Here is an 18,574-nt window from a genome sequence, read left to right as displayed (position 1 = left end):
GACAGCTCACTGTCAAAAGACACCTTCAGGGTCAATGTTTTCATTAAAAAAATCCAAAATCAATAAATAGTTTATTGAAAAAATGTTTAATAACAATTTTGCTCCATATTTAACAAATAAAATGCCAGTTACACTTGACAAAATACAATGAAAACTGAGACAACCATCTAAAAATGTACTGAAAAGTGGTGGTCTTCTCAATGAGGATGGCCAATATGAATAAAATCTGCCATAGATAATCTGGTTTGGATATGGTCTTCACAAAGATGTAGGGTTGTTTTGGAGAGGTTTCACTGTATAAGTGGTAAGGCTACTTTCACATCTGCCGGGAATCAGCTGGACACCAACCACAGCGTGCAGCGGTTTCTGTCTGGCCAATTCTCTGCGTTCTTCCCGGATTGCGGACAGACCCCTTTATAGTTAATGGGGCTGTCGGGCATTCCCGTTGCATATGGCAGTGCTGGATCTGGAGTATATCTGCTGCAGTATAGTAAGTAGATTATTTATAGCAACCCCCATCATGGCATGTACCATGTTAACTGTGTGTACCCTTCTCATAGTATCCAAATATCATGGAGCCAGTGCTTTCATCTATAAATGCAATATCTGAAGAGTGCCAGCGAGTCCTACAAGCTGCAGTTGATGGGCTTTCTAAAGAACATTATTCTGTATTAGAGGTAAGATATTTTGATGTGCAATTTCTATTACCTGGGATGTCCAAAAGTGTCCACTTTCCAAATGCCTATATATGAATATATACAGTATATATCGCCCATATCACCTCCGTCTTATAGCCTCTCTATGTTGGCACAGGCCATAGCCATGAGATAAATGGGGAATAGGCTAACATCTATTTCTCAATCCCCAGTCAGTTCTGTTATAACATAGGAAAAGCTCATGTTTATTTTTTTAAAAGGGTGTTCCTTACATAGGTGCCTGACCTTGGAGCCTCCCCTGTACATAAAAAAAAAAAAAAAAAAACCACTCGCTTGATCTCTGTACCACTGCTTCTCTGTTCCCGGATACTGCCAGTCCCCACAGGACTAGGAAGCAGCTTGGTCCATTTCCACTGCAGCCAGTCCCTGGCCTCAGTGGTCACCGTGGCTTGAAGGCTACATCACAGCAGCAAATTCCAAAACGTATGAGGTTTCAGTTCATCCTGCAGACACTAGCCGGTTCATTAATGCAACTGCCGCATTTAATCCCCCTGGGGAAACACCTTTCTTTTTTTGTTTAGATTTTTTTTTGTTTTACAGGAATTAATCGACATTAATCAACATCATTTAAATGTGATTGGTGTTGGTCACCCATCCCTGGACAGGCTGTGCCAGGTGACAGCATCCCATGGGCTACACAGTAAGCTAACAGGAGCTGGAGGTGGCGGCTGTGCAATCACCTTACTTCAACCTGGTAATTACTACATTAGATCATGAAATGGATATTGGCAATACCTCTGCAAATCCTAATATAATAATGCGTTAGAAAACACCCAGGTATTTGGTGTAAATCAGTGCTATAATTTACCTGCGTGTAAAAGTGGGAGGCCATAGATATTTACCCTGCTTTCACCTAAAGTACTGTTAAGATGAATTTCATTTTGTTAGTTTATATAACTTTATATACTTCCAAAGTGGAAAACCGCTATCGGCATACCCTAGGGCAGGGTTAATATTTAAAGGGAATCTGTCAGCTGTGAAACTCTCCCAAACTAGAGTAAGCGGTGCATAGTGTAAGTGATGCAGAGTCCTGTCATTTTTTTCTTCGTACTCAATTGCATTCTGACGCTGCACTCCCCTTAACCAGCAGTAAAGTGCATTGAGAGGACTCCTCAGCTCATGCACATAATGGAGAGGACTCAAAGAGGAGTCCTCTCAATGCATTTACTGCTGGTGTGTGAGAGCACAATGTGGGAATGCAAGTGAGTTTGAAGATAAAAATGACGTAATCGGACTCTGTGTCGCTTACTCTAATTTGGGGGGTGTTTCAGGGCTGACGGATTCCTTTTAAGGGGGAATTTCAGGCTAATAAAAATACAAATCGTTACAAAAAATATGGACGCATAACACATAGCTACTTCTGGCCTGGAAAGGATTGTGGTGGTCACTGTCCGCAGTGGCATATAATCCCAGGGCAAGAAATGAGATTTTGGAGGGTGCTGGAACAATTGGCAGAAGCATCATGTGTGTACTAGCATCAAATAAGAATGTGCGTTCACTACTACGGATAGCAAATCTTTTACTGTCTCCAAATACATTTCTAGACTTTTAAAGTACATTAGACACAAGGGGTCAGATTTATTATTGATGCACACCATTTTTCTGCCGTACAAAAGTCGCAAACTTTGTCGCAAGTGCCATTTCATCCAGCAAAATTTGCGACTTCTGACGCCCTTACCACTTTACCAAAAAGTGGGCGGGAGGAGGTAAGTTGGAGAGCCCAGATTATAGTCTGGTGCATGGATGGAAGGAGATGCGACAAATTTATTAAGAAGCATAAGCCTGGTATTAAATTTGTCCCCACTTATGCCAATGCAGGGCAAGTTAAGACTGGCAGGCACAACACCGTTCTTAAAAAATCAACATCCCCCCCCCCCCCTTCCAGGTGTCCTGACAAATTTTACTAAGGTCATTGTAATGGCTTCAAGCAAAATACAGAGAAAGAGGATATGAATTCAGTTCCGTTGTGTTCTGCTAGGTGGCAGTATTTCCCAGAAAATAGTAAAACTGCCTGTTATAATGGAGCATATGCACTAAATCAATTGTCTCTTCTTTCAGACATTGAGCCCACTGTCGTGGATGCAGCCAAACAGCAGCTTTCAGATTGTGGATATCAGTGCTGGGAGACCAGTATTGGGGCCCCTGGGGTTTCTTTACATTCTTCATCATCGCTGCTGGAAGAAGTCAAAAGATCATTGAACACAGCTTAAAGGACCAAAAAAAGCCCTGAACAAGGCAAAGCCTGTCAAGGAAATTACAATTTTTGTATTTTTAAGCCTTGAGAAACTCTGACCCTGCAATGTTAATGGTGTGAGAGCATACAGATTACTGATTGCAAGGCTGCACTTGTACTTGCAACTTAAAAGGGTTTTCCGAGGTTTCCCCGCCAATCAGCTTTTCGAGAAGGCAGCGGCACTCGCAGTAGTGCTGCGGCCTTCTCTCAGTTTTCCCCAAGCCAAGTGACGTCACGCTCATTGGTCACGTGGCCTAGGCACAGCTCAGCCATATAGAAGTGGGTGGGGGCACCTGACCACAGCATCCAATAACTGGCCTCAGCAGTAACCTAATCCCCCGTTAACAGGATGTTTGTCAGTGCACGAGAGAGATGAAGAGCCTTCTGTGGAGCGATAGAGACCAAACCCACAGGCAGGGACCAGTTAGTATGATCACCCAGCCACTCTGTGAGGTCTAATATAATGTTGGATAACCCCTTTTAAACCACAGCGCATACAGGTGCAGCCCGGTCATTATTGGTAATCTGCATGATATTGGACCAACCCGGCCGTACCATGCTTGAGCACTCTTGAAGTTGCGGTAATAGCATTGTGGTAATTAGTAAATGAGGATCTTTGTGATTTGGAAGAATTGTCCAAATGATAAGTTTGTCCAGGCCTGGAGATCTTTAGGAGCTGTTACTCCATTTGGAGTATGGGGACTGGGTATTGCAGATGTGCTAGCGGCCATCTAGAAACCCATGTCCTCAGCTCTATACCCAAAATCTCGGTGACAGGTTCCCTTTAATTTATTTAATTACGGGAGCCAAGTAACATCAAACTATTGTATGTAGCCTATGAATTGTATTTTACTGTAAAATAAAACACTAATTCTTTGATCTTAAAGCAAAACTTAGCTAAAGTACAAAAGCGAGGTTTATAACTTTTCAAAAAAAATAAAATCTCATTGTTCTGCTGCTTGTTGACTGTTTCCAGTGACAACTAGCAGAACCAGCATTGGTAGAAAATATATTGAAGTGTAAGTAAGGATCATTACGATTATAAGATACATTATGCAACATATGTATAAAGTTTCTCAACTTTATATACAGAGTTCAGTTTATTCAACTATAGTACTTTAAAGGGGGTTTCCTAGTGTTTTATGCTGATGACCTATACTCAGGATGGGTCATCAGTATCTGATTGTTTGGGGTCTGACTTCTGGCACCTCCACTGATCAGCTGCTTACCTGCTGTGCTGGCTGGACCGTCGCAGTCTCATCAAACAGCTGATTGGTGGGGGTGCCAGGCGTCAGACCCCCCATGGATCCACATCATCCAGAGGATAGATTATCAGTATTAAAGGGGTGTTCTTTGCTTTTCATATTGATGGCCTATCCTCAGGACATCAGTGGGGGTCTGACTCCTGGCACCCCCGCCTATCAGCTGTTTGAGGAAGTCGTAGTGCTCACTGGGGCTCTGGTGAGCGCCACGGCCTCCTCACAGCTTACCAATCGCGGTGCTGTCGATAGGATGGGACTGAGCTGTGCCTAGGCCACATGACCAATAAACATGACATCGCATGGCCTAGGACTAGGTCCAAAGGCTCACAGGGGACCACGATCTCTTAAAACAGCTGATCGGCATGACTGGTGGCAGTCAGACCCTCACCAATCTCCTATTGATTCTGACAATAGGCCAACACTATAAAAATCCCAGAAACCCCTTTAAACACCCCTTGCAGAATGTGTCCAGTTTAGGCCCCTTGCACATAAGGCTACTTTCACACTGGCATTTTGGTTTCCGTTTGTGAGATCCATTCAGGGATCTCACAAGCGGTCCAAAACAGATCAGTTTTGCCCTTAATGCATTCTGAATGGAAAAGGATCCGCTCAGAATGCATCAGTTTGCCTCCGTTCCGTCTCCATTCCGCTTTGGAGGCGGACACCAAAGCGCTGCTTGCAACGTTTTAGTGTCCATCTGACGAAACTGAGCCAAACAGATCCATCCCCATTGACTTACATTGTGTGTCAGGAGTGGACTGACCCGTCACTGACACAATATGGCACAATAGAAAACTGATCCGTTCCCCATTGACTTCCAATGGTGTTCAAGACGGATCCGTTTTAGCTATGTTAAAGATAATACAGACGGATCCGTTCTGAACGGATGCATGCGGTTGTATTATCTGAACGGATGCGTTTGTGCAGATCCATGACGGATCCACACCAAACTCGAGTGTGAAAGTATAATGGGTAAACATTACCAAATATTTCCTTACTAAATGTTTGCGCCTCTCTTGTTCTAAATCCAACCCCTTTTTTTGCTCTAAAGGAATGTACCGGATCGTGGATCTCCTGAATGGGATGTGAAAGGGGCCTGAATCATAGACGTATTATTGAATTACATAAGACCTAACTATTCAGCTCCTCAGGCTCCTCTTTCAGATTATGTCAGTCTTCTTTATCATTTCGTTGTATATATACATAATAACGAGGCCAGCTACCACTAGAAATCAGTTGGCCAATATTGACTGTAATATCAAAGAATATGTGTACGTTTGAAGTTTTTTATAGTTCATGCCATGGATGCTACAGTCATGGGAAAAGGAAAGTATACCCTCCTTCAATTCTAGGATTTTATTTATCACGGTGTAAATAACAATTGTGTCGTCCTCATCAACATCTAGATAAAAAGAAATAACCTCTGCTGACAACAAAAAGAAAAACAGATTTCTATATGTAGTCATTTTTCCAAAAAAGTGAACCAGTAAATGATGGCTAGGTGTCTGTGCTGCACACTGCTTCTATAATGAAGAAGAGGAAACCGGGTTGTACAGCTCCACATTACAGACTTGTAGGCGCTCTTTATGCTGCCATATGGTGCCTTCCTGAGGCTTCAAACTCTCTTTGAAGCAATGCTTCTAGGGCAGAAGGCCTGCATACTACAGCAGGAGATTTTTCCATTATTGAAGGCAACCAGAAGATCATAGATTGGCCCATAGACTTCTGTGAGCACCTTGTTACGGATCTGTAATACATGTGGTGTGCCTTCGTTTTATCATTCATGGTGTGGAATAATTTATTTTTTATCTAGCTAAAGCGGAGGTTGGATTTGTAGAGGGATAACTGCACAAAATAAAAATTGATAGATACTCTTGATTCAGTGCTAATGAGTGGTTGTTCCTAAATATCCACTCGGGCTTCTTATACAGCTCTTAAGGCGGGGTTGCGCCACAGAATGTTACAGCCGATTGATGAGAAAAAGAAAGCCTTCCTTCCCGACAGTTGGCTGCTCGTACAGTGAAGAAGACCGCGCATTGACATGCAGCAATCTCCATCACAGTATGAGGATGAGCGGTTACTATTGAGATCCCTCGTCCCCATACAGGATCATTGTTTCTGGGCAGCAGATCGCAGTTTAGACAGCAAACAATCTGCTGCCTAGAAACGAGGATTGATGTGGCTGCACGAACAGGACCACCCTGCACATTTCGGCAGCACATTTAGATGGGCAGATTGTCAGGAACGACCGTTCGCAGGAACAGTCGTTCCTGATAATCTGCCCCAAAATTGGGCAGGCTAAAAGTGAGTTTATATTGGCTGACGGAACAGCTGATTGTCGAGAAGGATGCGTTCATTCCCGACAGTGGGCTGCTCATTAGTGCGATCCCTCGTCCTCATACAGAATCATTGTTTCTGGGCAGCAGATTGCTGTTTAGGCTACTTTCACACTGGCGTTTCTGGGTCCGCTTGTTAGATCCGTTCAGGGCTCTCACAAGCAGCCCAAAACGGATCAGTTTAGCCCCAATACATTCTGACTGGATAAGGATCCGCTCAGGATGCATCAGTTTGCCTCCGTTCCGTCTCCATTCCGCTCTGGAGGCGGACACCAAAACGCTGCTTGCAGCGTTTTGATGTCCGCCTGATGATGCAGAGCCAAACGGATCCGTCCTGACTTACAATGTAAGTCAATGGGGACGGATCCGTTTTCACTGACACAATATGGTGCAATTGAAAACGGGTCCGCCTCCCATTGACTTTCATTGTAAGTCAAAACGGATCCGTTTGCATTATCATTATCATGCCACTAATATAAATTAATTTCACCCAACAGATATTGCTGTAAAATCATTTTCCCCAAATACCACCATTTATGAAAATAAACTATAGAGTGAAAAGTAGTTTATGGCATAAACTTTTTAATTGAAAAAAATTGGAAAGAAATAAAAAAGAATAAGAGTAAGTGAAAGGAAAAAGTGAAAGGAAAAGATGAGGCAGCAGGCCTTAAAAGGGTTGTGCTAGTGTATTGATGATCTATCCTCCTTATATATCACAAAATATCAAATCGGCAAGGGTCTGACTCCTGGCATCCCGGGCAATCGGCTGTTTGGAGAGACTGCGGCTCTTGTGGAACGGCAGTGTCCTCTTCACTATTTAACTGCACTTCTTGCTTATAGTGGCGGTGCAGTGTTATTACAACTATTGGTCACATTTACTTGAGTGGGAGAGGAAGCTGTAATTACATTGCATCGCCACTCCAAATTAGACGACGTGCATTTAAACAGTGAAGAGGATGCAGAGCTCGCACAAGCACCATAACTTCTTGAAACAGCTGATCGGTGGGGTTGCCGGGAGTCGGATTGCCCACCAGTCTGATATTGACAAGCACAACACAACCCCTTTAAGGCCTGGATTTGGACAACTATTTAATAAATAAAATTTAAAAAAAGATTCAAACAAGCAAAACAACCCTATAAAGAATGCCAGCTCAATATCGGGGACAGCAAAACATAAGGTCAAATATCAGTGTGTATTAAGACAGATATGATTAGAACAGAGAATGCTTTAAGTAGATATAGTCATTCTGGGTGTAATTTACTTACATACTAGTCTTTGGAGGAATATGACCAATTTTCTTAAGCACAGGCCTGTTAATACATTTTTTGTATCATCTGTCTGTGTGCCAGTAACGGAAATCTACTCCAGCTGGGAGCTTTGGTGGACCCGCCTCTTTCTGCTAAGCTCTGCCCACTTTTTTCAATTAGGATGAGAGCATTGGAAAACACAAGAGCCTCAAAAATGTCTTTTGTGCCAAATTTTGCAACATTTTGACACCAAATGCCTGGCTTCCATTGTGACCCCCAATGTTCTAGGAAATGAAACTATATTCAGATCTACTGTATTTATACCCAGGACTGTGACAAGGGGACATCCTTTGCGTCTAGAGGCCAGAAGGTTTCTACACAAACATACAGCCAGGTCCATAAATATTGGGACATTGACACAATTCTAACATTTTTGGCTCCATACACCACCACAATGGAGTTCCAATGAAACGAACAAGATGTGCTTTAACTGCAGACTGTCAGCTTTAATTTGAGGGTATTTACATCCAAATCAGGTGAACGGTGTAAGAATTACAACAGTTTGCATATGTGCCTCCCACTTGTTATGGGACCAAAAGTAATGGGACAGAATAATATTCATAAATCAAACTTTCACTTTTTAATACTTGGTTGTAAATCACTAGACACTGGGCTTCATCCCTGGTGATGCTCTGCCAGACCTCTACTGCAACTGTCTTCAGTTCCTGCTTGTTCTTGGGGCATTTTCCCTTCAGTTTTGTCTTCAGCAAATGAAATGCATGCTCAATCGGATTCAGGTCAGGCGATTGACTTGGCCATTGCATAACATTCCACTTAATTCCCTTAAAAAACTGTTTGGTTGCTTTTGCAGTATGCTTTGGGTCATTGTCCATCTGCACTGTGAAGCGCCGTCCAATGAGTTCTGAAGCATTTGGCTGAATATGAGCAGATAATATTGCCCGAAACACTTCAAAATTCATCCTGCTGCTTTTGTCAGCAGTCACATGATCAATAAATACAAGAGAACCAGTTCCATTGGCAGCCATACATGCCCACGCCATGACACTACCACCACCATGATTCACTGATGAGGTGGTATGCTTAGGATCATGAGCAGTTCCTTTCCTTCTCCATACTCTTCTCTTCCCACCACTCTGGTACAAGTTGATCTTTGTCTCATCTGTCCATAGGATGTTGTTCCAGAACTGTGAAGGCTTTTTTAGATGTCGTTTGGCAAACTAATCTGGCCTTCCTGTTTTTGAGGCTCACCAATGGTTTACATCTTGTGGTGGACCCTCTGTATTCACTCTGGTGAAGTCTTCTCTTGATTGTTGATTTTGATACACATACACCTACCTCTTGGAGAGTGTTTTTGATCTGGCCAACTGTTGTGAAGGGTGTTTTATTCACTAGGGAAATAATTCTTCAGTCATCCACCACAGTTGTTTTCCGTGGTCTTCCGGGTCTTTTGGTGTTGCTGAGCTCACCGGTGCGTTCCTTCTTTTTAAGAATGTTCCAAACAGTTGTTTTGGCTACGCTTAATGTTTTTGCTATTTCTCTGATGGGTTTGTTTTGTTTTTTCAGCCTAATGATGGCTTGCTACACTGATAGTGACCGCTCTTTGGATCTCATCTTGAGAGTAGACAGCAACAGATTCCAAATCCAAATGGCACACTTGAAATTAACTCTGGACCTTTTATTTGCTCATTGTAATTGGGATAATGAGGGAATAACACACACCTGGCCATGGAACAGCTGAGAAGCCAATTGTCTCATTACTTTTGGTCCCTTAACAAGTGGGCGGCACATATGCAAACTGTTGTAATTCCTACACCGTTCACCTGATTTGTATGTAAATGCCCTCAAATTAAAGCTGACAGTCTGCCGTTAAAGCACATCTTGTTCATTTCATTTCAAATCCATTGTGGTGATGCATAGAGCCAAAAATGTTAGAATTGTGTCGATGTCGCAATATTTATGACCTGTCCTATTTTTTTCACGGCCAACGGTTCACGGACCCATTCAAGTCAATGGGTCCGTGAAAAATCACGGATGCACACAAGAGTGTCATCCGCGTCCATGATCCGTGTCTGTTTTTTCCTATCATTTCAATTGCAAACTTGACTTACATTTTTTTTTTTCATTTTTCATGTCCGTGGATCTTCCAAAAATCACGGAAGATCCACAGAAGAAAAAACGGGCACGGATCACGGTACAACGGAACCACGTTTTGCGGGACGTTAAAAAATACTGTCGTGTGCAGGAGGCCTAAGAATGAAAGAAATTCTTAAATAAGAGCCTGAGGATTTCTTTGCATTAGCTTCAAGTGCAAATGGATTATCTTCTGAATCCATTCAGATACACCATATTAGGATCCAGAATGTTTTTAAGGAGAAATCTGAGGATATCCTGAGACCTAAATCGCAAGAATTTGCGTTTTCAGGCCTGGGATTTTTTGTATGATATGCAGTATTTGGACCTAAACCACCTGAATTGGAGACATCATGCCTTAAACCTGTCTGCTTGGTAGCTATTAGCTTTGTTGGGGATGTGAAGGAAGTACATAGCTTTTCAAAGGGAGTTAATGAGCAATTGCCACTGACCTGTAATCAAAAAGACAACCTGGAAGGGAAGGCACCCATTTTTGTTTTCTTTGAAGAGTATTTTTGGTGAGTCTTGAGGCTTTCAATGCCCATACAAATTAAAAGTTTTGTGACTTTGACAAAAAAAAGCCTTGGGCATAGTGAGTGGGATGGCCTGAAATTTTAAGGCTGGTGTTACACATAGTTTTTTTTTTTGGAGTTTGAGTTTGTTTGTCTTTTGCTGCGTATATATGCAAATATTCCAGTTTTAAATGCTTATGGAAGTCTGTAGGAAATATTAAACAGAGGACAAACAGGTGTTTTTGTAGTTGTGTTTTTTCACCCTTGAGTGTGGTGTTTTTTTTTTTTTTACCCTCATTTTCTGCTTAAAAAAAACATGTGCAATATGCATTTTTTATGGTGCTTTTGTTAGTGCTTTTTTCTCATACTGCTCACCAGAAACAGTGACATCAGAGAGGCATTCTTTTCTGTAGGGCTACTTTCACACTCGCGTTTTGGGCAGATACGTCATGGATCTGCAAAAACGGCTCAGTTACAATAATACAACCGCATACATCCGTCATGAACTGATCAGTTTGTATTATCTGTAACATAGTCAAGACGGATCCGTCATGAACTCTATTAAAAGTCAATGGGAGACGGATCAGTTTTCTGTTGTGTCAGAGAAAACGGATCTGTCCCTATTGACTTACATTGTGTGCCAGGACGGATCCGTTTGGCTCAGTTTCATCAAGCAGAGTTTTGGTGTCCGCCTCCAGAGCGGAATGAAGACTGATCAGAGGCAAACTGATGCATTCTGAGCGGATCCTTTTCCATTCAGAATGCATTAGGGCAAAACTGATCAGTTTTGGACTGCTTGTGAGAGCCTCACAAACAGAAAGCCAAAACGTCAATGTGAAAGTAGCCTAGGAAATCCACTAGGCACGTAAAAAATGTCATTATAAAATGTCAGGTGTTAAAGCACACCATGCGGGCAAAAATGCCTCAAAAAATTCTACAAAAACAGCCGATCCAGTTAGTGTTTATGGCCAAAAAATTTGTCATGAACAAAAGTGTGTGTGAAGAACCCCAAGAACCCATTAATTTTAAGTGGCTGGACAACCCCTTTAGCAGATAAACACGTAGGGCCAAAAAAAATTCTAGAGATGCTATGTTAAAGGGGTTGTTCAAGTGTTTGTTTTTTTTTGTTTGTTTTAAAATATCCCCACCCACCCAGCGGGACTTCCCACCAACTGATTCCAGCAACCTGGATTCTGGGCTGTCTTTACTGCACCTTAGGTTCATGCATATAAACTTCCTGCACAGATAGTCACATGCGCTGCTGAAGCCAATGACTGGCCTCAGTGGTGACCTGTCCCCAACTGGCACGTGGACCAGCATTCCCATTTGGGGATACGTCATCCCTAAGATCAGTCATTGGCTGCAGCTGCAACACTCAACCTTGTTCCCTGTAGAAGGTTTACATGTGGGGAGCTACAGAGCCCGAAGTAAGCGGCATTGAAAAGGTAAGTATAGTTTCCTTCACAGGTCCCACTTTATGTGAAAAAAATATATAATGTGGACAACCCCTTAAGGCTCCATACAACTCAGGGATTTTATGGACACACAATACAATTTGCCCTTATGTTTTACATTATTTTATAATTTCGTATTATTAAAACATTGCAACTGACTGGCAATTGCACCAAGTGAAATATTCTGTATTCCTACCAGTGCAGCAAGCCTCCGAGGAGCTAATGCAGAGGGAAGGAGTGGTAGTGGCCCAGATGACATGATGTGTCACGGTTTACTCCCTTAGGGTATTGCTCCCTGGGGATCGGTGTGCAGTGAAAAGGTAGTATAAGGAATTAGGACAGAAGTAGAACAATAAAAGTCTCTCTTTACTTATTGCAAGATTAAAGTTGTATTTAATCCAAAAGTAGTTGTATAAAGTGCAATGTCTATCCCCAGATGATGAGGTATGGTGGCTGGCAAAGTAACTGATAATAGGACCACTGTTATGCTATCTTGCTGATGTCTCTCTCCTGAACTTCTGGCTAACAGCTGTAACCTGGCAATTGTGGCTGTAGGTTTCTACTTAGTGAAGATACAGGCTTTTAGGAGTTGACTTGGCCTGAATGTGATATGGGTGATGGGTGTCTGAGCCATAGTCCCTCACTTGCAGCAGGATCTGTATAGCTATGGTATGCTGGTGAATCTGCTGACTGTAACGCTGTCATTTTTCAGAATATCCGTAGTTTTGTCTTTGAAGTCTCTCTGGAGTAGTGGTCTCACAGATATGTTGATTCTATGGTCCCTAAGGCCCTTTGAGTAAGAGTCATAGAATGTGTTTCCTCACTCCTAATTGTCCTAGCTAACACTCCCCTCTCCTGGCAGGAAGTAGGACCAGCCCACTCCTACCAAGAGGGGAGGAATGGGGTGCTTATCCAAATTCCTAATGCTAACCATAACTCACCTGCTGGTGTACAGTGCAACTTATAACAAACTAAACTTTGCAGATACCCTCCATACTGGGCACTGCACCAGCAAGAGGAAAAGCAGTATTGCAGATGTGTTTTCATTACTATGTCTACTTGAAATTCATATTTAAAGGGAACCTGTCACCGGGATTTTGTGTATAGAGCTGAGGACATGGGTTGCTAGATGGCCGCTAGCACATCTGCAATATCCAGTCCCCATAGCTCTGTGTGCTTTTATTGTGTAAAAAAAACAATTTTATAGATATGAAAATTAACCTGAGATGAGTCCTGTCCCGGAGATGAGTCAGGGATAGGACACATCTCAGGTTAATTTGCATATGTATCAAATCGTTTTTTTTTTTACACAATAAAAGCACACAGAGCTATGGGTACTGGATATTGCGGATGTGCTAACGGCCATCTAGCAACCCATGTCCTCAGCTCTATACACAAAATCCTGGTGACAGGTTCCCTTTAACCTGTTCCGGACATAGGGCGTACAGGTACCCCCTGATGTCCTGGTACTTAAGGACACAGGGTGTACCTGTACGTGCTGTGTATTTCCGATCAATGCCGCGCGGCGGGTGGTGATCGGAACAAGGTGCTTGCTCAAATCATTGAGCAGGCACCTTGGGTCAATGCGCGGGGGGTGTCCTGTGACCCCCCCGTGTCGGCGATCGCCGCAAACCGCAGGTCAATTCAGACCTGCGGTTTGCAGCTTTTACTGTAGGTTGCGGCGGTGCCATCGGGTCTATGTAGGTTGACCTGTAGGGGGGACCCGATGCCATGGAAGGCAGCACTGTATCTCACAGGCCGGAAGCTGCATGAGTAATACACACTGTATTACTCATACAGCCAATGCATTCCAATACAGAAGTATTGGAATGCATTGTAAAGGGGATCAGACCCCAAAAGTTAAAGTCCCAAAGTGGGACAAAAAAAAGTTGTAAAAAATAGTTTTTCCCCCAAAAAATTTTAAGTTTCAAGTAAAAAAAAGTCATTTCCCCAAATAAAGTAAAACAAATTGGTGAAAAGAAGAAAAAAGTAGACATATTGGGTATCGCCGCGTCCGGATCGACCGGCTCTATAAACATATCACATGACCTAACCCCTCAAATGAACACGGTAAAAAATAAAAACTGTGCTAAATAAAATCATTTTTGTTACCTTACATCACAAAAAGTACAACAGTAAGCGATTAAAAAGGTGTATGCTCACCAAAATAGTACCAATCTAACCATCTCCTCATCCCACAAAAAATGAGCTCCTACCTAAGACAATCGCCTAAAAAATAAAAAATAACTATGGCTCAGAATATGGAGACACTAAAACATAATTATTATTTTTTTTTTTAAAAAGCTGTTATTGTGTAAAACTTAAGTAAATTGAAAAAGGTATACATATTAGGTATCGCCGCATCCGTAATAACCCGCTCTATAAAAATATCACATGACCTAACCCCTCAGGTGAACACCGTAAAAAAAAAAGCTATTTTTTGTCATCTTACATCACAAAACGTGTAATAGCAAATGGTCAAAAAGTCATACGCACCCCAAAATAGTGCCAATCAAACCATCATTTTATCCCTCAAAAAATCATACCCTACCCAAGATAATCGCCCAAAAACTGAAAAAACTATGGCTCTCAGACTATGGAAACACTAAAACATGATTTATTTATTTTTCTTTCAAAAATGAAATCATTGTGTAAAAATTACATAAATAAAAAAAATAGCATACATATTAAGTGTCGCCGCGTCCGTGACAACCTGCTCTATAAAAATACCACATGATCTAACCTGTCAGATGAATGTTGTAAATAACAAAAATAAAATAAAAAAACTCTACCAAAACAGCTATTTCTTGTTACCTTGCCTCACAAAAGTGTAATATAATCATATGTACTCTAAACTAGTACCAACAAAACTGCCACCCTATCCCGTAGTTTCTAAAATGGGGTCACTCTAGGGGTCCATCAGGGGGGCTTCAAATGGGACATGGTGTCAAAAAACCAGTCCAGCAAAATCTACCTTCCAAAAACCGTATGGCATTACTTTCCTTCTGCGCCCTGCCGTGTGCCCGTACAGCAGTTTACGACCACATATGGGGTGTTTCTGTAAACTACAGAATCAGGGCCATAAATATTAAGTTTGGTTTGGCTGTTAACCCTTGCTTTTAAACTGGAAAAAAAAAATATTAAAATGGAAAATCTGCCAAAAAAGTGAAATTTTGAAATTGTATCTCTATTTTCCATTAATTCTTGTGGAACACCTAAAGGGTTAACGACCTTTGTAAAATCAGTTTTGAATACCTTGAGGGGTGTGGTTTCTAGAATGGGGTCATTTTTGGGTGATTTCTATAATGTAAGCCTCACAAAGTGACTTCAGACCTGAACTGGTCCTTAAAAAGTGGGTTTTTGAAAATATCAGAAAAATGTCAAGATTTGCTTCTAAACTTCTGAGCCTTGTAACATCCCCAAAAAATAAAATATAATTCCCAAAATGATCCAAACATGAAGTAGACATATGGGGAATGTAAAGTAATAACTATTTTTGGAGGTATTACTATGTATTATAGAAGTAGAGAAATTGAAACTTAAAAATTAGTAAATTTTTTAAAATCACATCACATATTGTACTTCATGACACTGGTAAAATGGAGTAAAAATAAATAAATCTCAGAATGGCCTGGAAGTCGAAGTGTTTTAAAGTCATCACCACATAAAGTGACAATTGTCCGATTTGCAAAAAATTGCCTGGTCCTTAAGGTGAAAATGAGCCCGGTCCCTAAGGGGTTAAGCCTATGTTTTAACAGAAATGCTATGTGCTTTATTGTCCTTTTTGTTTTCCTAGCAGTGATTGATATCTCTGACTTAACTACGTTTCACATAGTAAGCCAGAAGGGTCGGCAGTAGTGTGCCAGGCGAAGGAGTGTGCCACATGAGTAGGCTTGAGCATCACATGATTGGCTTATATCCATATATTACTCTTCCGACAAGGCAGGTGTACCCTGCTGCTAGTAAGACAGCTTTGGCTGATTGCATTAAGTAATGTGATTTGATGATGTGTATCCAATGCCATTAAAAAAAAGACATGTTTTGTAATGAAATTAAATGCACTTCAGCATATTCTCTTATGTAATGGAGAGTCTGCGGATTCCCATGGGGAGACAATTGCCAATTGCATTTATATAAGAGGTTATAGATTATTTGAAATATATATTTGAAAATACAGGATTTTCTATGCAGGATGTATGCAACATTCTAACACTCATATTCGAATGTTAATTTGAAGTATACATTGATTGGAGATTGTTACTTTGTATAATACTAGTTCTTTATAGGTCACTGTGCCGTTCTGTTTAACTATTCAAATTCTCTAAATAGAAATTTGACATAGATATATACACTAAAATACAACTGAATTATTTAATTATTCCTAACATAAATCCATAAACAAAAAAAAAATTACATTTCAGATATAAACATTTAAGGCTTTCTTGTATTCAACTATACATTTATTACATATGGGAAAGCTATAAAATGTGTATGCCCACTTAGTTCTACTTGGAACAGTAATGGCCTGAGTGTGACTTAGACTGTACTTCTATCATACACCAAATGAAATTCTATTATGCCTGAGTATTATTCTCATTTTTTGTTTTTTGATTGATCTAGTAATACTGTGTGGGCACCAATGCAGACTTTCCCCTTGCACAGATGGCAGACTTTCTTTTGCTATGGCCGTCAGCACTTGTTAATTTCCGCTCTGATGAATTGATTCTAAAGAGGCAGTGACATTATGTGAGATAAGATAGACAGCAGCAGGGCCAAGGCTGGGGGAAAAATGTCAGAGGAACCAGATAAATGGGGAGAGAAATGACGGAGAAAGACAACATGACAATTAGAAGAAAGGAAAGCGAATGGAATGGAACTAAAGCTTGTTCTCAGTAAAGCAGAAAGGTACAATCCCACACAGCCTAAAACAACCACCTCTTGCTTACAGTTTAACAGTCTCATTCCGTCTTTCACATTAATTCATTGCCGCGTTTCTCATTAGATTCCGGGAGCTGTTAGGAACGTGTTAACTTTTAAATGAATTCTAATGGGAAGCAGTGAGATTTGTTTGCCTGCCTGCCATAGATTCCTGTGCTGTGTAAGCAATGCATGAGAATAAAGCAAGCCTTAAAACATAAAAGAAATTCTACCAGGATGGGTTCAGTAATTGAAATAATAGTAGCCTCAATCTGTAGGAGCTTATTCAGATGAGTGGTGTAAAACTTGTCTGTCTCTTAATACCGGTGTGGGGTCTGACTATGTTCCTTTTGTCCGTTTTTCTGTCCATATGTCATCAATATGTCAAAACTCTTTCATTTCTTAGTGTCCCTAGGAATCGGCTGTAAAAAATAGACCGCAGCCGGATATGTGCTGTCCGTTTATCATGTACCCATTGACGTGAATGCGCAAGTCTAGTGTGAGAATCGCCCCAAAGTAGTGCATGCATGCTGCGATTTTCTCTGCAATAACTGTTGGTCCGCATGGAAAATCGGACATGTGAATTGCCCCCCCCCCCCCTATACACTTGGACAGCACACGGATGTGAAAATCACTTCTTTGAATAGAATTGAGAGCCGCTGTCCTCAGTGGAAGAGGCATGTTCTGAGGAGGGGGGTCAGACGAGGCTGATGTCTCGCCGGAGGGTCAGTTGTACAAACTGTCCTCTATGGTGGACAATCTTAGTACAGCGGTCATTGAGACGTTGCCGGTTGAGGACCCCACACCTTCATCGGCTAGCTCTGGTTTTTCCTTTTAGAAAGTCCCATCGCGCGCACAAGTGTTTTCCCAACCACCAGGAGTTTGATTCCGCTCTGTCCAAGGAGTGGAATTTTCCTGATAGACGCTTTGCCTTGCCGAGGCACTTTAACGTCCTTTTATCCATTTCCAGAGGAGTTGACAAAGAAGTGGTCATCCTCCCCTATAGTGAACCCTCCGGTTTCCCGCTTGGCTAAGCATACTACCTTGCCAATGGCTGATGGGGCTTCCTTCTCTGATATCAAGGATAAGAAGCTGAAAGGGTTTCAAAATCTTCCTTTGAAGCAGTGGGCACAGCACTGCAGCCAGTTTTTGCCTCGACTTGGGTGAGCAAGGCTATGGGGCAGTGGGCGAAAAATTTACGTCAGGTCCCGCCCCGGTGTTCCCTCGGAGGAACTGGCTGATGTGGCCCTGCAGCTCTCTAATGCCAGTGCGTATATTTGTGAAGCCTCTTTGGACGTGGCCAGGTTTATGGCCCGCTCATTAGCCCTGTTTGAGGCTATTCGCCATACCTTGTGGCTCTCTAGCTGGGAGGCAGATAATGCCCTCCCCTTTGACAGCAGCAGACTGTTTGGTAAGCGCCTGGATGAGATCATTGCGGACGCTATAGGTGGTGAGAGCACTCATTTTCCACAGAATAGGGGTTGGTTGCATAAGTCAAAAAAGCGGAAGCCTTTTTTTCGGCGCTTTTGCAGTTTTTCCAGCCCTAAGAGGTCGGGCCCGGATCAAAAGTGCAAACCTTCATTCAAGCCTCGCCCTTCCTAGCGTCCCCGGCACCAAGTCCTATAACCCCAAGACCTCCGCTGTATGACGGGCAGCCGGCTTCACTTGTTTCGGCATGTCTGGCAGGCTCACGTCTTGGATGCTTGGGTGAGAGAGGTCATTGCAGAAGGCTACAAGATGGAATT

At 42.0% G+C, this 18,574-nt stretch overlaps 1 protein-coding gene across 1 annotated transcript in view; it reads left to right on the top strand.

Annotated features, from left to right (window-relative positions):
• The window catches only part of MVK (mevalonate kinase), a 57,581-nt gene extending 54,484 nt beyond the window's left edge, over positions 1-3,097 (top strand). The window contains exons 9-11 of the mRNA XM_040416590.1: positions 561-677; positions 1,257-1,410; positions 2,775-3,097. Coding sequence (XP_040272524.1) covers positions 561-677; positions 1,257-1,410; positions 2,775-2,926 — 423 coding nt within the window. The 3' untranslated portion in view covers positions 2,927-3,097. The remainder of the gene's footprint in view (positions 1-560; positions 678-1,256; positions 1,411-2,774) is intronic.
• The last annotated feature ends 15,477 nt before the right edge of the window (positions 3,098-18,574 follow it).

Source organism: Bufo bufo, chromosome 2 (genome assembly GCF_905171765.1).
Source record: "Bufo bufo chromosome 2, aBufBuf1.1, whole genome shotgun sequence".
NCBI classification, from domain to species: domain Eukaryota; kingdom Metazoa; phylum Chordata; class Amphibia; order Anura; family Bufonidae; genus Bufo; species Bufo bufo.
This window is presented reverse-complemented; position numbering and strand designations above follow the sequence as displayed.